The sequence below is a fragment of the Trachurus trachurus genome, assembly GCF_905171665.1.
Source record: "Trachurus trachurus genome assembly, chromosome: 15".
In the NCBI taxonomy this organism is placed as follows: Eukaryota; Metazoa; Chordata; class Actinopteri; order Carangiformes; family Carangidae; genus Trachurus; species Trachurus trachurus.
The window spans coordinates 3,162,518-3,180,762 of NC_139906.1; the positions used below are offsets into that span (position 1 = coordinate 3,162,518).

Genomic DNA, 18,245 nt, shown 5'->3' on the forward strand with positions numbered 1-18,245 from the left:
TTCAAAATCTGGTCACTTCCGGTTTAGACAGCCATTTTGAATTTTGAAAATGTCAGAACTGGATTCAGCATCATCAATAACCCCAGAAACCACTCCAATATTGCCCAGATCAGCCAAGTCAATTTTGTTGAAATATTGCCCATAGCAATTATGCTAATGTATGCTAATTATGTATGTTATGCTAATTGCCCAATATATATAAGTTAGCATCCAGCAGTTTCTGAATACTGGGGACCCATACTATATATTTCTAACATAAAACTTTGGGGTACTCAACATTTCCGGGTTCACAATGGGGCCCTATGGGCTGGCAAGTAGACTAAGAGGAGGAGAAGAAGGAAAACAAACATGGAGACGAGTGAAGGAGTCGCTGCTCTGACGGGAACGAGATGAGATCAGAGCGGAGATTTATCAACGACAAAAAAAACCCAAAAAGAAATACATTAAAAAATTTTTTTATAAAAAATAAAAATAAATCCTTGTATCCGTTGATTGGGAAATTATTATTTTTCATTTTTCATTGTAACGAAGAAATTAAGGATTAAATTCAAGAAAATACCCGACTCTAAACTCTTTGTAGGAGATTCAGGGCCAAGAAAAGAAAGATAAATAAAAAATAAATAATAAAAAACTAATAAAAAATGATACAAATCTATAAAAAAAAAAAAAAGTTGTTTTTTTTAACAGGGTTTTTCTGAGGAATCATTAAATTTAAAGAAAACTATAAACACAGAACTTGTGATTTTATTCATCTCCGATAATCGAAAATCTTTTGTCGTTAATAAACTTCCATAAAAAACCGTCTGATCCGTCAGATCTTTGATTTTTCAACAACAGAAATCAAAACGTGAACTGAATCTACAGTTTTTTTTTCCCACTGTTGTTGTAGTTGTAGCTGTTGTTGTAGTTGTAAACCGTCTTCTGTAGACACTCAGTTTCCCATGATGCTCTGCTGCTTTGATGCTTATGCTTTGAGGCTGTCCTGGGGGGGCTGATGATGGGAAATTATGTGTAGAAGACAGGTGTGTAGACAGGTGGCTGATGGGAAATGGAGTGCAGAAGAGAGTGACAACAGACGATAATGGAGGAGTGGGCGGGGCTACAGGGGGAGGAAGGGGAAGGGGGCGGGGCTACAGGAAAGGGGGCAGGGCTAGTGGGTGGTTGGGGAAAGGGGCGGGGTTACACTTTAAATCTAATCCCATCCTGAAGAAGAAGAGCGAGTAGCTATCGATCGGTCTGTGATGTGATGTGATGTCACGCCCATACGACCATATATGGATGTCCTTGCTGCTATCTACACCAAGAGGAGAATCAATCAATCAATCAACCCGGTCCAGTTCCCCGCCAGAAAACCGCGAGCCAGCGAGCCGAGTTAGCGAGCTCAGAATCCGTCGCTCTGCTGGTCCGGAGGAGAGAGAGAAAGAACTGGTCCAGAACTTTTTCCAAAATCAGAACTTTTTCCGGACAAAACCGGTCCAAGAGAGAAGACAAAGAGAGAGAGAGGAGAGGAGCGTTTTGGGGTTTTGGGAGGAAGAAGAGGAGGAGATGATGGCGGCGAAGTCACGTCACTCCGAGTCGGACTCGAGCGGCGCGGTCTCGTCGAGGATCGTCGTCGTCGTCGGTCTCTTCTGGCGCTTGGCGGCGGCGGCGGCGGCGCGCGCCCGCTGCTCCTCCTCCATGTGCGCCTTCTTGTGGCGGGAGAAGCTGGACGAGTGCATGAAGGTCTTGTTGCACGCCGCGCACGTGTACGTCTTCGTCTTAGCGGCCGAGGCGGCGGCGGCGTGGACGAGCCCCGATTTATTGGCGTGAAGCTGCTGCTGCTGCTTCTGATGGTGCTGCTGCTGATGCATCTTCCCCCTCCCAACATGGCCGCCGCCGCCGTCCGCCGCCGCTCGGTGAATCTGCTGATGCCGCGCTAAGCTAGAGGCGTGGCTAAACCGCTTCCCGCACTGGTTGCAGCCGTGGCGACCGGTCCCTCCTCGTACACCTCCTCCGATTCCTCCGATTCCTCCGACGCCCTCGTCTCCTCCTCCACCCGCCATCGCCAACATCTCCTCCTCCTCGGCGTTAGCGTTAGCGGCGGCATTAGAGCCCCGTTTGGCGGCAGCGCGGCCCCCTCCTCCTCCTCCTCCCCCCCCCCCCTCGGCGGCGGCGGTTCTTCTTGCACAGCGTGTAGAAGTTGGGTTTGTCGCGGGAGCAGAGCTTCAGCCGGATCTTGAGGTCGGACGAGGTCTCTCCGAGGTTCTCCTTCCCCGGCGTGTAGTTGTCCAGCAGCTCCTTCACGTGCGTCACCTGTAGGGATGGGAATTGATAAGAATTTAGCGATTCCAATCCCCTTCATCTGTCTATTTTTCATTTTGAGATACATAAGTTAATACAATTTAAATGACTCTTTTTATGTAAACGTGTACGTGTAAATGTGTAAGATGTCTGTTGTGTCTGATGTGTTCTATGTTCAAAATGAGAAAAATCAATAAAGAGAGTTGAAAAAAAAAGAAAAGAAAAAAGAATTTAGCGATTCCGATTCCATTATCGATATTGCTTATCGATTCGATTCCTTATCGATTCTCTTATCGATTCTCATCGGGTGAGGGAATAAAAGAGAAATGGGTTTGTTTGCATTAATCAGACCTGCAAACTCCAGAGAGTAAAAAAGGTGACAAGGTCCGAAAAACCAAACCAACGCGCGCGCGTTAATAAATTTTATACTTTTTGGAGCGTTCCCAGTTAAACAGAGAGCAAATCTCTCATTAAAAAGACAGCTTTAAGAGAATAAGTACACCTCAATCAGGTGGGGTCAGGTGCAGAAAATGATGCATCAGTTTGGACCCCTCTATTACACCGCTACACCAGAACAGACATGACCTGTGGCTTTCAGCTTTCTATGATTATATTTAGCCTACTGTTTACAGCTGAGAATATCAGGTATTGTCCCCCCTCCATTAAATACAGTGCTGTGAAAAAAGTATTTGCCCCCTTCCTGATTTCTTACTTTTTTGCAGATTTGTCACACAATGTTTTTATTTATTTGTATAATATTTTGATGGGGCAGCCATCTTGGGAAGGTTTTCACCACTGTTCCAAGCTTTCTCCATTAGTGGATAAAGGCTCTCACCATGGATCACTGGAGCCTGGATGTGAAGAGTGAAATTTAACCAGATTTCCAAAAAAAAATTAAAAGGTTTATCAAAGTTAGTTCATGATTTAACAAGAGGGGGCAATTACTTTTTCACATGGGATCAGGTAAGTTTGCATAGCTTTTTCCCCCCTTAATAAACGAAATCATAATTTAAAAAGTGCATTTTATATTTACTTCAGTCATCTTTGTCTAGGCTATTAAAAGTTGTTTGATGATAAATAACAAGTTTGAGTAAGAAATCAAGAAGGGGAAAATACGTTTTCACAGCATTGTATGTAGCCTGGGGGTTGAAAATCACAGCACATAAAATGAGTGTGTATCGCGTCTTTCCACATACGTTCTTCCTTCGCCTTTCAAACGGAGCAGAACCGGTCTGACAGAGCACCAGCGGTAGAAGCAGGTCCATGGAGCTGTGTGCCGCGAACGTGCATGAAAAAACAAGCCGTGCATAACTCGCGCCTACATTGAAAGTGTGTGAGCAAAAGACGCTACAGCTGAATGGCCCCGATGCACACACACACGCTTTCTCCAAGGCGCCTGTCATCATAGTTTTCTGCGTTCCACCGATACATCAGATAACTTCCCGCGTGTCGTTTCAAAATAAAAGCTGTCCGATATGTTTATCAAGACTCTATCACCCCCCCCCCCACACACACCTTTATGAAAAACTCCCCGGTTCTGCGCGATTCACGTAAACAACCCAGTTGTCCAGAAAAACGGCGATTATAGCCGAAAGGTGACTAGTTTGCAGGTATGATTAATGCAGTGGGTTTCCAACCTTTTTTGGCTCATGACCCCATTTTGACATCACAGATTTCTGGTGACCCTCATTCAAGATGAGCAAGCTCAGATATTTGTATATGCTGCATTTTATTTGATCTCGATTTATATTCGAGAAAGTGAGTTTCTGAACCAAACGGAATCGATAGCGGAATCGTTAAAGCAGACACGCACACGATTCCAAGAATTGATCCAAGTTCCCCAGTCACCTGATGCTTCGACAGCTGCGTCGACGTCCTGAAGCTCATGTCGCACTGCGGGCAGGCGTAGAACTTGTCACCGCCGCTGTGACTCTGGATGATGGCGGCTGTCGCCACGTGCTGCGGATGCTGATGATGCTGCTGCTGCTGATGTTGATGCTGCTGATGATGCTGCTGCTGCTGCTGCTGCCGCTTGGTCTTCTTGTTCTTGGCGCCGGCCTTCAGCGAGTGCGAGTGCGAGGAGTGCGAGGAGTGGCGCAGCGCGGCGGCGGCCATGTTGGGTCCGAGGCCGACGTCCTTGGGGATTCCTTTCCCCTTCTTGTGGATGAGGCGGTGGCGCGACAGGCTGGAGCTGTGGTTGAACTCCTTCCCGCAGATGTTGCAGGGGTGAATCCGCCGCTTCCCGTGCAGCCGCAGGTGGCTGCCCAGCATCCTACATACAAACAAACAAACAAACATCAGTCGGACAAACAGTCAACATTCAGTGACAGTAGGGAGACATTTCACAGGAGGCAGTCGATGATTTTTGGAGAAAGAAAGATTAAATATCTCGAAGTCACCAAAACGACGGGCTAATTTCTGTTAGCCTGTCTATGGAGTTTTACATTATACGTTAGCATTAAGCTAGTAGGCTTTATGCTTAGTTGTGATACTGGCTAACATCTAAACATCTCTGACAATATGTTGCCTCAAATACGTTGTTGACTTAACTTAGAACAGATGTAGACATCCTTGTTAAGTTTATCCACGTTTAGTTGGTGTTGTGGTCTACTGCATAACTTTATCCAGAGCAGACACTTCTCTCAGTTGAGATGTGGCTTGGGAAAAGGTTAAAAAAAATCCACCCCGTGGCCCAGCCTCTCAGGATACCTAGTGTCAGAGTTGCATGTGCCCCATGCACACCGTTTGACCATTTTAAACTTAAAATGTCAAGAAAAAACATATAAAAACGAATGAAAAAATGCAGAGAATGTCCGAGTGTATGGGCTAGCTATGCGCACTGTGATTGGCTCATGGCGTTTGGGGGCGTGGCTTAGCCATAGGTCAATTTCAAGCTGTGTTTCTACCGGTTTCAATTAGATTCAGATTCTAATGAAGTTTTAAAGGTACATTGTGTAATAATTCCTCCCATCTAGCATTGTGGTTGTATATCACAAGCAACTCAATGGTATTTTTCATGCTGCATTCACCTGAAATTGGGCAGATGGCAGACGGACAACAGCCGCTGCACGTACAGTAACGGCATAAACAAGCCTCTATGTAAACAAGTGGTCCGTCAGCACGAGGAAAAACAATACACGTGACAATATGAACCCCTTTGCATTGGTCGCAGGAAAAAAAAACATTTGGAGCAAAAATTCGTCAAAATTAAGTCAAAATCTATTTGACAGACTCTAGCACATTCCCTCTGGGCATGTAGTAAACTTCATTCTTCATAATGGAAGTGTATTTTTCAGTGTTTTTCTGAGGCTTTTGGTAACAAGCTGGTACCCAAGTTTCCTTTCTTCTGTCAATATCGCTGTAATCCAAGATGTGCTGTGTGAGCTTTTTTTCCCCTATTTATATTTTGTATTTATTTTTCCCTCTCACTCTCTCCCTTCTTTATTTTATTTTCCTCTTGAAAATCTCTAAACAAATTTCTAAAATTAAAAAAAATCTATATGACTGAACTGTGTATGAAAGGCTAGAGGGCTTTTAATTTGAAGGGCCATGTACAGGAAGTCGTGACACTCACTGTCAGCTTTTTTTTTTTTTTTTTAAACACAGCAGGTTCCTGCTATATCGTGCTTGTCAGACAGTTAAATCTAAAATCTGGGATCATTTTGAGAAGAAAATGCTTTTACAAGTTCATAAGATATTACGATTATACCTGAAAATCATTAAAGAAATTCATCTCGTACCAGCTCTTAATAATAAGTGACAGAAAAAAGATGCATATGTGACAATAAATCTAAAATAAAGCAACAGGAATGGAAATTAATTGACTGTACTGTTGAGTCTTATAATATAATAAGTAATTATGTGACTGGAAACACTGGTTCCCATCTAAATCACAGCAGGTGAGATGGATTCACATGCGGCAGGAAGTACAAATGTGAGAAGACGAGTTTGTTTTATAAAAAAAAACCATAAAAGGAAACGTTTCCTCTGACGCTGAACTGAGAAATAAAAAAGTCAAAGTTGGCAGGAAGCTTCAGCCTGAATCTGAGGGAGTCAAAGGAAATACAAAAGCGCCCCCTACTGGTGCCACAGAGAACAGAAAAGCAGGTGTGAGACTGAAAGTAAAAGTTACAGAGGAAGAACAGAGTGATATTATCTATAGACTACTGTGTTATGGAGGCTTTTAATTTGAAATTCAACATCTTTTATTCTGAAGGTGGATGTATATTATCTAATATTATGATTTTAATTTGATTTAGATTTAGATTTAGATATTTATGTGTTTTATTTTGTTATCTAAGTCGAGTCTGTTCTGTTTTATTCACAGCCCTAGTGTCTTTTTTGTCCCGCTGGTGTTGCCGTACCGAGCTGTAAATTTGTTGGCGCTTGGTAAATTTTGACGCTTAAAGGCCACCGTACCTCAGGAGGACCAATGACGTTTATATGTCTGATATGTTTTGTTCTTTATCCCCCTGAATTTTACATTTTGTTAAAGTTCTTACGGCAGATTTTCACAATAAAAGTCCCATGTTAACAACAGCAGCCAATCAGGAGCCGCTTAAATATGACATCATCTCCTTTTTGATTCTGTCTGTTTGAAATATTAAAACCTACAGATATTAACCCCTTCAGCTGCAGATCGTAAATCTAAATCTGATCAAACACTGATTAACTGATCAACTTATTGATCCGATATAAATTAAAGTCTAACTTTAAAGGGACAGTTCAACATTTTGCCAAATTCTCCTATCACCATAATCCCTGTAATCACAGCAGTAGGTTCATCACCTTTAATTATCTGTGCATGTTGTTTTGAGATCGGCGGGGCAGAGACGTGAGCTGCTCACTGAACACAATTAGAGAGCCTAAGCAGAAGCAGGAAGTAACGGTCGCCATGGGACCTCAATTTTGGAGAAAAGTCTCCATAAAAGTGAAAGGGTGTCAAACTTTTATCTCGTGATCCGACTTAATTGTATACATTCTTGAATAAATTCTTCCGTTGCCGTTTTATGACAAACTGCTGATTTCTCAGCATGAAACATTATGTTTTAAGTAGGTTAAGGTCAGATATTTTTCTCATGACACAATTCAATCGGATCACGAAAAAAAAATTTGACTCCCGTTCACTTACATGGAGATTGAGGACCCATGGCGAACTTCTCCTCCGCTTCCGCTTAGGCTCTCTATTTGCTTCACGTGTCGTAACGTTACATAATTATACCTGATCATTTCATGCCCATCAACCAATCCACAGACAGTGATCGGCTGCACCACTAAAACACACACAGTCGTACTATTTGTCTTCCTCCTTTCAAAATGAAATTGTGGACATTATGGCAGCCTAACGCCTCGTCCTGACATGAACAAAACTCGCACAAGGGTGTCCTGATATGCAGCGTGACGATTTTGTCACGAGTATATTCTATTGGTTTCGAATCCAAACCAATCAATTTATCGAGGGACGTAGCTACACAAACTTGCGGCGCTATTCTGAGATTCCTGGCATTTCCTGGTTGCTGTTTTTCACATCTTTGAGTGTTTTTTCCTCTCATATTCTCCTCTCTCTGATAACTTGCTTGTCAACAGAAAGCAGCGTGTTCTTATCAACCAATAAGACGTGTTTAGGGGCGGGACAGCGCCGCGAAATGTCGTCCAGATAGAGACAACGCAAGCGATAATTTCAGGGTTGAGCGACGTCGCTCAACCCTGAAATTATCGCGGCGTATCAATTTATTGATCCAACATAAATTAAAGTCTAACTTTAAAGGGATAGTTCAACATTTTGGCAAATTCTCCTCTCACCACAATCCCTATAGTCACAGCAGTAGGTTCATCACCTTTAATTATCGGTGCATGTTGTTCTGAGATCAGCGGGGCAGAGATGTGAGCTGCTCAGTGAACACAATTAGAGAGCCAAAGTGGAAGCAGGAAGTAACGGTCGCCATGGGACCTCGATTTTGGAAAAAAGTCTCCATAAAAGTGAAAGGGCGTCAAACTTTTATCTCGTGATCCGACTTAATTGTATACATACTTCCGTTGCCGTTTTATGACAAACTGCTGATTTCTCAGCATGAAACATTATGTTTTAAGTTGGTTAAGGTCAGATATTTTTCTCATGAAACAATTCTAGGGCTGTCAGAACGAACTTCGCTATTCGAATACAATTCGAATGTTAGTCAAAATGAGAACATTCGAAGGTGGAAACTGACGTTCGAACGTTTGCCTTCCGTAACGAGGCAAATTAACGTCAGGACAGGCTGATTGAAAAGTAACGCATTCTAATCACTTTTCCTCGCTCACGTCGCTGTCGCATCGCATCGCTGTATGTCAGGACGGGGTGTGATATACGTAGATAAATAATATTATGCTCAGCTCTCCATCAGCATTGGAATTGCTACTGCTATGACTATAGGGATTATGGCAATGGGCCAGTTTGCCAAAATGTTGAACTATCGCTTTAAGTCTGTGGCTCATCATCATCATCATCATCATCATCCTCGGATCAAATCTTTTTAACCCTTAACTGGGTGTGTCATGAGTGTGTGTGTACATGTCAACTGTCATTTATGTATTTTATGTATATTAAGGCAGCTTTTTTACCCTGCACTGAGTCCACAACAAATTTCCCCTGCGGGACATTAAAGTTTATTCTATTCTATTCTGTTCTAAGTCGTTTATAGATTACGGATCAGCAGCATCTGCAGCATCCGTTTCCTGGGTTACCGACCTGCTGCCTTTGAAGCTCATCCCGCAGTGGGGGCAGGTGTAGCGCGCGTCCTGATGCGTCGGCTCTAGCGCCCGTTTGGTCGGCGCCGCTCCTCCTCCTCCTCCTCCTCCTCCTCCTCCTCCTCCGCTGCTCTTCCCCGTGTGTGTCTGCTGGTGGCGGTAGAGACTCGACGCGTGGCTGTAGCTCTTCCCGCAGTAGCTGCAGCGATACTGACGCTCATCTGGCTCGAAGTCGGCCTGGTCCGAGTCGCCATCGCCGTCGCCGACACCGACGCCGTCCAGCTGGCTGCTCCCGGCCGCCACCAGAACCTCGTGCTCCTCCTCCTCCTCCTCTTCCTCTGTATCATCATCATCATCCTCCTCTTCCTCCTCCTCCTCCTCCTCCTCATCAGAGTCAGTCTTTATCTCCACGCTCTGCTCCGTCACCACCTCGCACGGGTAAACCTCCTCGTACGGCGCGAAGAACGCCGCCGCCGCCTCGTCCGTCTCGATCTTCAGCTGGTCGCCCGCGGCGACGGCGACCAGGTCCGACGGGTCGTCCGAGTCCTTCTTCACGCACGAGATGGTGAACTTGGACCCGACCTCGGCCCATTTCACCACGTACTCGATGGGCTGCGTGTCCAGCTCCACCGTGATGAAGTCGGCGCCGAGCGCGTCCGACTCGGACACCGTCAGCTCCGCCTCCTCCACGTCCATCACTGCTGCGAAGGAGGAGCGAGAGAGAGGGGGAGGAGAGGAGAGGAGAGGAGAGGAAGGAAGGAAGAAGAACTTCAGAGGAGCAGCCACCACAGGCCTGAGGAGAGAGGAGGAGGAGAGGAAGGAGAGAAAGAGAGGAGGAGGAGGAGGAAGAGAGGAGGAAGAGGGGGAGAGAGAGAGAGAGAGAGAGGAGGAGGAAGAAGAGAGAAAGAGAGGAGGAGGAGGATGAGAGAGGAGGAAGAGGAGGAGGAGAAGAAAGAAAGAGAGGAGGAGGAGGAAGAGGAGGAGAGAAAGAGAGGAGGAGGAGGAAGAAGAGAGGAGGAGGAGAAAGAGGAGAGAAGGAGGAAGGGGTAGAGAGAAAGAGAGGAGGATAGAAGAGGAGGAGGAAGAGGAGGAGAGATAGAGAGGAAGAAGAGGAGAGTGGAGGAAGAGGAGGAAGAGGGGAGGAGGAGGAAGAGGAGGAGAAGAGGAGGAAAAGGAAAAGAAGGGGGAAGAGGAGGAGGAAGAAGAGGAGAGGGAGAGGGAGAGGAAGAGGAGGAGGAGAGATAGAGAGGAGGAAGAAGAGGAGAGAGGAGGAGGAGAGAGGAGAGGAGGTGGAGAGGAAGAGAAGGAGGAAGAGGAGGAGGAAGGGAGGAGAAGGTAAGAGGAGGAAGAGGAGGAGAAGGAGAGGAGGAGGAGGAAGAGGGAGAGGAGGAGGAGAGGGGGAGGAGGAGGAGGGAAGAAGGGAGGAGGAAGAGAGAAGGAGGAAGAAGAGAGAGAGGAGGAGGAAGAGAGGAAAAAGAGGAGAGAGGAGGAGACGGGAAGAGGAAGAGAGGAGAGGAGGAGGAGGAGAAGGAAGAAAGGAAGAAGAGGAGGAAAAGGGAGGAGGAGGGAGAGGAGAGAAGAAAGTCATGTGTCATTGTGGGATGTTGGTTTCCTGCTCTGCAACAAACTGATCAATCGCTGATCGACTCCTGATCAAAACCTTTGATTATGATGACATCATCGTGTGTAGGCTACTAGCTCGAACACTTCACTCTGGTGATGCGAGCGCCGCGGTTGCCACGCCGACGTGAGCCTTCACTATTTAACACACTGAACTGTAGACCTAATAATGAATCAATTACAATAAAATCAATCAATCAATCAATATGTATAAAGAATCAATACATGTGACATCACCATCACCACCACCAAAGATGGAGGACGGAGGGATATCATCACATCATCCTGGTTACTGTGGCAACCCGGCGGCGATGGCGATCTGTCATTAGACATCATGACCCAGAGAACACGTCACACGTCACACACCGCGGCGCCCATATAAGGTCACGGCTCTCTGACGTCACGGCTCATCATTATAAACACAGATGACCACAGTAGAGGAGAGAATTAATGAAACGTTTAGGCTGCTACACAATAAAATAATAATAATAGATATGCAATATGAGACTGGAGCGAAGCAGCAGAGAGGGTTGAGCAGGAAACAGATGATATCAATCAAATATATAAATAAATAATTAAATCTGCTTTTCTTTACCGAACCACGTTCACAAACCCGTCGTTTTTGTTTTTTCTTTCCTACGACCGGACCGACATATAGGCTATATACGTGACAGTCAGACAGGCGGTTGGTTGGTCGGTTGGTTGCAGCCTTTTTACAACACACTTTCCGCCATTTTCACCACCTTTTGATGCATCAAATCAAATTGCATAATCTGCATTTGCAATCGACGTGCAAAAAAATCAACATAAATGAAATATTTCTCCGTTAATCCCGCGATTATTTCCCGCGGACGGACGGAGGGGCGGCTGCCTGCCTGCCTGCCTGCCTGCCTGCCTGCCGGTGGCGCTGGCTGGGCTGGCTGGCATCCATTATTAATTCAAAGATGACATTTTTCCTTTCACGTCTGGTGCGTTTAGGTGTTTTACGTAAACGCCGAACTCATCGCGCGATTATTTTGTGCAGAAATGTGTTTTAAACCATTTAATTGGTCTTTAAATGTCTGATTTGTGCAGGTAAATGTGTAAAAAGTGTGTTTTCCGAGCGGAGTTCCGGGGCTCGGCCGCAGCTCGGTGTCAGTGATGAGGAAGCAGCAAGAGGAGGAGGAGGATTTTCTTCTCCTTCTTCTCCTCAACCTTCAACTGTCAGAGTAAAAGAGCCCAAACCGCGGGAGAAACGGGCACTAACGCGGGGTTTTTATTTTTTTGGCGGGTAATCGCTTCGAGGTTTCGGTTTACTCACCGATCTTTAACGGCGGCACAGCGGAGAAAACGTTTAAAAAAAAAAAAAAAATTGTACCGGTGGAGACGGTCACAATAAACAGGAAGCAGGGGACGTGGACACAAAGCATTGTGGGAAAGGATTAAATGGTTGCACAGAGCGGAAGTAGGGCCGTGGCCTTTCAGAGTAAAAGCATCGTTTTAAAATAAAAATGTAAAAAAAGAAAAGAAAAGAAAAGTATATTAAATAAAATAGACACAACTGTATAAGAAAAACGCAATATAATTTGATAAAATATGTTATTCGAATTATAAATTAAATACACCCAGAGGAGTTGTTTTTGGTTATAAAAGAGTCTCATATTACAGTAATGTGGATGAATCTACGTTACCCACACTTGTTAAAGGGATAGTTCAACATTTTGGCAAATTGGCCCATTGCCATAATCGCTATAGTCATAGCAGTAGGTTCGTTACCTTTAATTGTCGGTGCAAGCTGTTTTTAGAACGGCGGAGCAGAGCCGTGAGCTGCTCAGAGCTACACTACGGAGGCTCGTGGGATTTCTTGCTTTCCCTCATCAAACTCATCAAATACACAATCCAACAACTCCACAACGCTCTGGTGGACAAGTTGTGAGCTGCACATTCACCACGCTATGACATAGCCTAATAAACCAAGAAAATCCAAGAAATCCCATGAGCCTCCGTAGCGTAGCTCTGAGCAGCTCACGGCTCTGCTCTGCCGTTCTAAAAATAGCTTGCACCGACAATTAAAGGTAACGAACCTACTGCTATGACTATAGCGATTATGGCAATGGGCCAATTTTCCAAAATGTTGAACTATCCTTTTAATGGGTCCATTTTCTATAAATATATGGTTTTGTCTTTATATTTATTTTGATATTAATATTTAGTGGTCGGCTCGCCCAGCATTTCCCGTTTATGGTCGAAACTACGATGGTATCTGATTGTCTTTGAGCCTCCGACTTTCATTCTTGATTAATGAAAACATTTTTGGCAAATGTTTTCGTCTTGCGCCGGTCCAAGAATTTTACCGTGCGTGCGGAGGCTCATGGGAAATGTAGTATGAAAACAACTTCACTTTCCGAAACTCCTCGTAGTGTAGTCCCTTTAATAACTTAGGCTACTGTGATAACAAAAAAAAAGGCAATTCTGAGTAACAATTAGAGACAAAATAGGAAGACAACAAGAACATCAGCATTACAACATCCATTCTGCCTTAGATGAGGCCTGAACTCACAACCTCAGACCCTACGACCTCGTCCACGGCAACAGAGCTTCACCCAAAACCATCTTTTTCATGTTCGTTTTGAAAAAAATCTCCGTAAACACAGCATTGTTTCAGGAAATATCTGCATACACACAGATGAAAACGCTGTAGTACATAGGCTACACCACAACACAACACACAAACAGAGAGAATAAGACGGAAAGCTCCGCTATCTCGTGCCAAAAAATGAAAACAGGAAATAATGGCACAGAGAAACCATTGAGATTTAAAAAAAAAAAAAAAAAAAAAAAAAAAAAAAAAAGCACATGCAACATTAGTTTGTTATTCGTTTTGAGAAGACTTTTTGGAAAACAAAGCTTGGCAGCAGTGCTTCACTACGAAATGTAGTTTGTCTCTGCGCCAATCAGAATGGCCATAGCACACAGCCATGTCCTCTGCCTGTAACCATCTATCAATATGTGTTATATATAAAAAGAAAATGTAAATATAGACTTTAAATCTCCTCAAAAGTGAAGTTGAAACACCTTGATCGCCCCCTGGTGGTCGCCAGCAGCAGCACAGGTTATAAAAATAGACTCTGCCTCCTCCATGTTAGCTAACGGGACTTGAACCAAACTAAAAACAAAACAAAGAAAAATCAACGTCTGCACCAAATAGGAAACGTGACATCTGTTATTTTACAGTGTGAACTATGTGTTAGGGAGCAAAACAGGAAGTGAAAACGTTGAATTGACTGATTGATTGACTGAGTAAGCATTAAGTCTTAGAGAAGTTAAATTTAAAGTGATACACCAACATTTTTTTTTCGTGTCTTGCCTCAGTCTCGAGTCCATGACCAGCAGATAGACACCATCCTTTCGACTGTGCGTGCAGTAGTGATGCGCGGGCCGGGTTTTTTTCCAACCCGCGGGTCCCGCATCTATGAAGTATTCTGACCCGCCCCAGCCCGCCCCGCACCACCGCATCTATTTTCACAACCCGCCCCGACCCGCCCCGCTGCTATTAAACGTCAAAAGCTTTTTTTACTTTGAAAGGGCAGACAGAGGTGCTGTGTTGCCGGTAGCTTGTCAGTGTGGACTGTGGAGCTCATGAGGAGCGGGAGAGTCACAGTGCAGCGAGTGCAGCAGCCGCGGCGGCCGCCGCCTCTCGTCCTCCCCAGTCCCTGCTCTCAGTGAAACCAACCCCGCTCTGCTGATGCGCCCAGCCGCGGGCTACGGGTCAGCCCGCGCATCACTAGCGTGCAGTAACAAGGGAGATAGAGCCGTATCGCCCGTAATTAGCTTAGCTCAAACACTGGAAGTGTATGGGTAGTGTTAGCCTGCCTCCACCTAAAGTCGCTAATTAGCTTACCTCAAACACTGGAAGTGTATGGGTAGTGTTAGCCTGCCTCCACCTAAAGTTGCTAATTAGCTTAGCTCAAACGCTGGAAGTGTATGGGTAGTGTTAGCCTGCCTCCACCTAAAGTCGCTAATTAGCTTACCTCAAACGCTGGAAGTGTATGGGTAGTGTTAGCCTGCCTCCACCTAAAGTCGCTAATTAGCTTACCTCAAACGCTGGAAGTGTATGGGTAGTGTTAGCCTGCCTCCACCTAAAGTCGCTAATTAGCTTAGCTCAAACACTGGAAGTTTATGGGTAGTGTTAGCCTGCCTCCTACCCGAGCTGAAATCAGCAGTCAGAAGCTGATTTCATTTTACCTCTAAACTCTGTAAATATATCACTTTATCAACATTTCAAACATTTTTAGGTGAGAAAGTAGCCGTTTAGATCAGCAGTGTGTCGTTAATTTGTCTAAATACCAGCTGTTTACAATTTTGTTGGGACGAATTCGGTGCTACTCAAGCTAGCCGTTGTGACCAACGCACTTCCGGTTACTTTCACAAAATAAAACACCCGTTGCCCTTTACATACAGAAAACCATGACGATAGAATTTGTGCTTTTACTTTGAAATAGGAAGCTAACCTACCCTCGATGTAGCTAGCTTGAACCAAAATAAAGCGCCTTTGCTTGAACACTCCGTTTTGACCGATCTCGTCCCGTTACCGGCATCTGACCGCTCAAGATGCCTTACCGGAGAGTTTTGTCAGCTCTGAGACGAAGATCGGCCCGCCGGTTTCCCTTTAGAGTTGCTGAAGAGTTTCTCTGATGACTTTAGGTGGAGGCAGGCTAACACTACCCATGCACTTCCAGCGTTTGAGCTAAGCTAATTAGCGACTTTAGGTGGAGGTGTTTGAGCTAAGCTAATTAGCGACTTTAGGTGGAGGCAGGCTAACACTACCTATACACTTCCAGTGTTTGAGCTAAGCTAATTAGCGACTTTAGGTGGAGGCAGGCTAACACTACCTATACACTTCCAGCGTTTGAGCTAAGCTAATTAGCGACTTTAGGTGGAGGCAGGCTAACACTACCCATACACTTCCAGTGTTTGAGCTAAGCTAATTAGCGACTTTAGGTAGAGGCAGGCTAACACTACCTATACACTTCCAGCATTTGAGCTAAGCTAATAATTACGGGCGATACGGCTCTATCTCCCTTGTTACTTCACGCACAGTGGAAAGGATGGTGTCTATCTGCTGGTCATGGACTCGGGAGTGAGGCAAGACACAAAAAAAAAAGATGTAGGCGTATCCCTTTAATGCTGTTTCTGATCATATCATGTTATCTTCATCATCATCGTCTTCATGCTCCATCAGCAGCTGATACTGATCGATCAGGCGGCCTGTGATGGATTCTGTACATCATTATAATGTATAGTTGTCTCAGTAGGTTTGATTGTATTAACTTAAATGAATATTTGTTCCTTTACCTTGATGGAAGTGGGTTACAGGAGGAGGAGACGAGAGGAGGAAGAGGAGGACGAGAGGATGAGGAAAGGAGGAGGAAGTGGAGGAGACGAAGAGGAGGAAGAAAGAAGGAGGAGAGGAGGAGATGAAAGGATGAAGAGGAGGAGGAAAGAAGGAGGAGAGGAGGAGGAAAGGAGGACGAGAGGATGAAAGAAGGAGGAGGAGGAGATGAGAGGATGAAAAGGAGGACGAGAGGAGGAGGAAAGAAGGAGGAGGAGGAGACGAGAGGATAAAGATGAGGAGGAAAGAAGGAGGAGGAGGAGACAAGAGGATGAGGAAAGGAGTAGGAGAGGATGAGGAAAGAAGGAGAGGAGGAGGAACGAAGGAGGAGGAGAGGATGAGGATGAAGAAAGAGGAGAGCAGGAGGAGGAGAAGGAAAGGAGGAGGACACGAGAGGATGAAGAGGAGGAAGAAAGAAGGAGGAGAGGATGAAGAAAGAAGGAGAGGAGGAGGAAAGAAGAAAGAGGAGATGAGAGGAGCAGGAGAAGGAAAGGAGGAGGACAAGAGGATGAAGAGGTGGAAGAGAGGATGAGGAGAGAAGGAGTAGGATGAGAGGAGGACGAAAGGAGGAGGAGACGAGAGGATAAAGAGGAGGAGGAAAGGAGGAGGAGGAGACGAGAGGATGAGGAAAGGAGGACGAGAGGATGAAGAGGAGGAGACGAGAGGATGAAGAGGAGGAGGAAAGGAGGAGAGGATGAGGAAAGGAGGACAAGAGGATGAGGAAAGGAGGACGAGAGGATGAAGAAGAGGAGAGGATGAGGATGAAGAAAGAGGAGAGCAGTAGGAGAAGGAAAGGAGGAGGACACGAGAGGATGAAGAGGTGGAAGAGAGGATGAGGAGAGAAGGAGGAGGATGAAGAGGAGGAGGAGGAGGAAGAAAGAAGGAGGAGATGAAAAGGAGGATGAGAGGAGGAGGAGGAGACGAGAGGATGAAGAGGAGGAGAGGAGGAGGAAAGGAGGACGAGAGGATGAAGAAGAGGAAAGGAGGAGGAGGATGAAGAAAGAGGAGAGCAGGAGGAGGAGAAGGAAAGGAGGAGGACGAGAGGATGAGGAGAGAAGGAGAGGATGAGGAGGAGGAGAGGAGAGGATGAGGATGAAGAAAGAGGACAGCAGGAGGAGGAGGAGGAGATGAGAGGATAAAGAGGAGGAGGAAAGAAGGAGGAGGAGGAGACGAGAGGATGAGGAAAGGAGGACGAGAGGATGAAGGAGAGGAGAGGAGGAGGACAGAAGGACGAGAGGATGAAGAGGAGGAGGAAAGGAGTAGGACAGGATGAGGAAAGGAGGACGAGAGGATGAAGAAGAGGAGAGGAGGAGGAAAGAAGGAGGAGGAGACGAGAAGATAAAGAGGAGGAGGAAAGGAGTAGGAGAGGATGAGGAAAGGAGGACAAGAGGAGGAAGAAGAGGAGAGGAGGAGGAAAGAAGGACGAGAGGATGAAGAGGAGGAGGAAAGGAGTAGGACAGGATGAGGAAAGGAGGACGAGAGGAGGAAGAAGAGGAGAGGAGGAGGAAAGAAGGAGGAGGAGACGAGAAGATAAAGAGGAGGAGGAAAGGAGTAGGAGAGGATGAGGAAAGGAGGACAAGAGGAGGAAGAAGAGGAGAGGAGGAGGAAAGAAGGACGAGAGGATGAAGAAGAGGAGAGGAGGAGGAAAGAAGGAGGAGAGGATGAGGATGAAGAAAGAGGAGCAGGAGAAGGAAAGGATGAGGAAAGAAGGAGAGGATGAAGAGGTGGAAGAGAGGAGGAGTAGGAGAGGATGAGGAGAGAAGGAGGAGAGGATGAAGAGGAGGAGGAGGAGAGGCGGTAAACCCTCGGGCCTCCGGTGTGTGTGTTGTCCGCAGCCGCGTCACCGTTTTTTACCGTTTTCCGCCTTAAATCGACATTTTGTGAACGGAGCCCGGTTAACGTTACACACACACACACACACACACACACACACACACACACACACACACACACACACACACACACACACACACACACACACACACACACACCGCTGCTGCTCAGCCAGACACACACACACACACGCGCTGCGGTTTCAGCCTTTCTCCGCTCCAAACCACCGACATAACGTTCACTTACGGTTCACCGGAGCCCCCTTCTCCTTCTCCTTCTCCCGCCTCGTAGGGACCGGGACCAGGTCTGGGTCGCCCGGTGGCCGGTAGTCGGTGGTCGGTCGGTAGTCGGTAGTCTACCACCGCACCGCACCTCTGTCACATCCCAGCCGGAGAGCGGCGGCGCGGCAGCAGCG

The 18,245-nt window shown here is 46.0% G+C and overlaps 1 protein-coding gene across 1 annotated transcript; it reads right to left on the reverse strand.

Annotated features, from left to right (window-relative positions):
* Positions 1-241: 241 nt before the first annotated feature.
* LOC310998613 (uncharacterized protein) lies at positions 242-12,017 on the reverse strand. The gene is made up of 5 exons (XM_083988752.1): positions 11,927-12,017; positions 9,008-9,799; positions 4,129-4,552; positions 2,148-2,292; positions 242-2,104 (listed from the first exon to the last, which is right to left on the reverse strand). Exons 2-5 carry the CDS (start codon positions 9,700-9,702, stop codon positions 1,566-1,568), a joined length of 1,803 nt encoding a protein of 600 aa, XP_083844878.1. The 5' UTR covers positions 9,703-9,799; positions 11,927-12,017; the 3' UTR covers positions 242-1,565.
* Positions 12,018-18,245: the final 6,228 nt, after the last annotated feature.

Coding starts and splice junctions, on each gene's coding strand:
- LOC310998613 (XM_083988752.1), bottom strand. CDS start 9,702: ATGGACGTGGAGGAGGCGGAGCTGACGGTGTCCGAGTCGGACGCGCTC. Junction 4,553..9,007: donor ATGAGCTTCAAAGGCAGCAG/GTCGGTAACCCA, acceptor GTTTGTATGTAG/GATGCTGGGCAGCCACCTGC. Junction 2,105..2,147: donor GTGCAAGAAGAACCGCCGCC/GCCGAGGGGGGG, acceptor GGGGCCGCGCTG/CCGCCAAACGGGGCTCTAAT.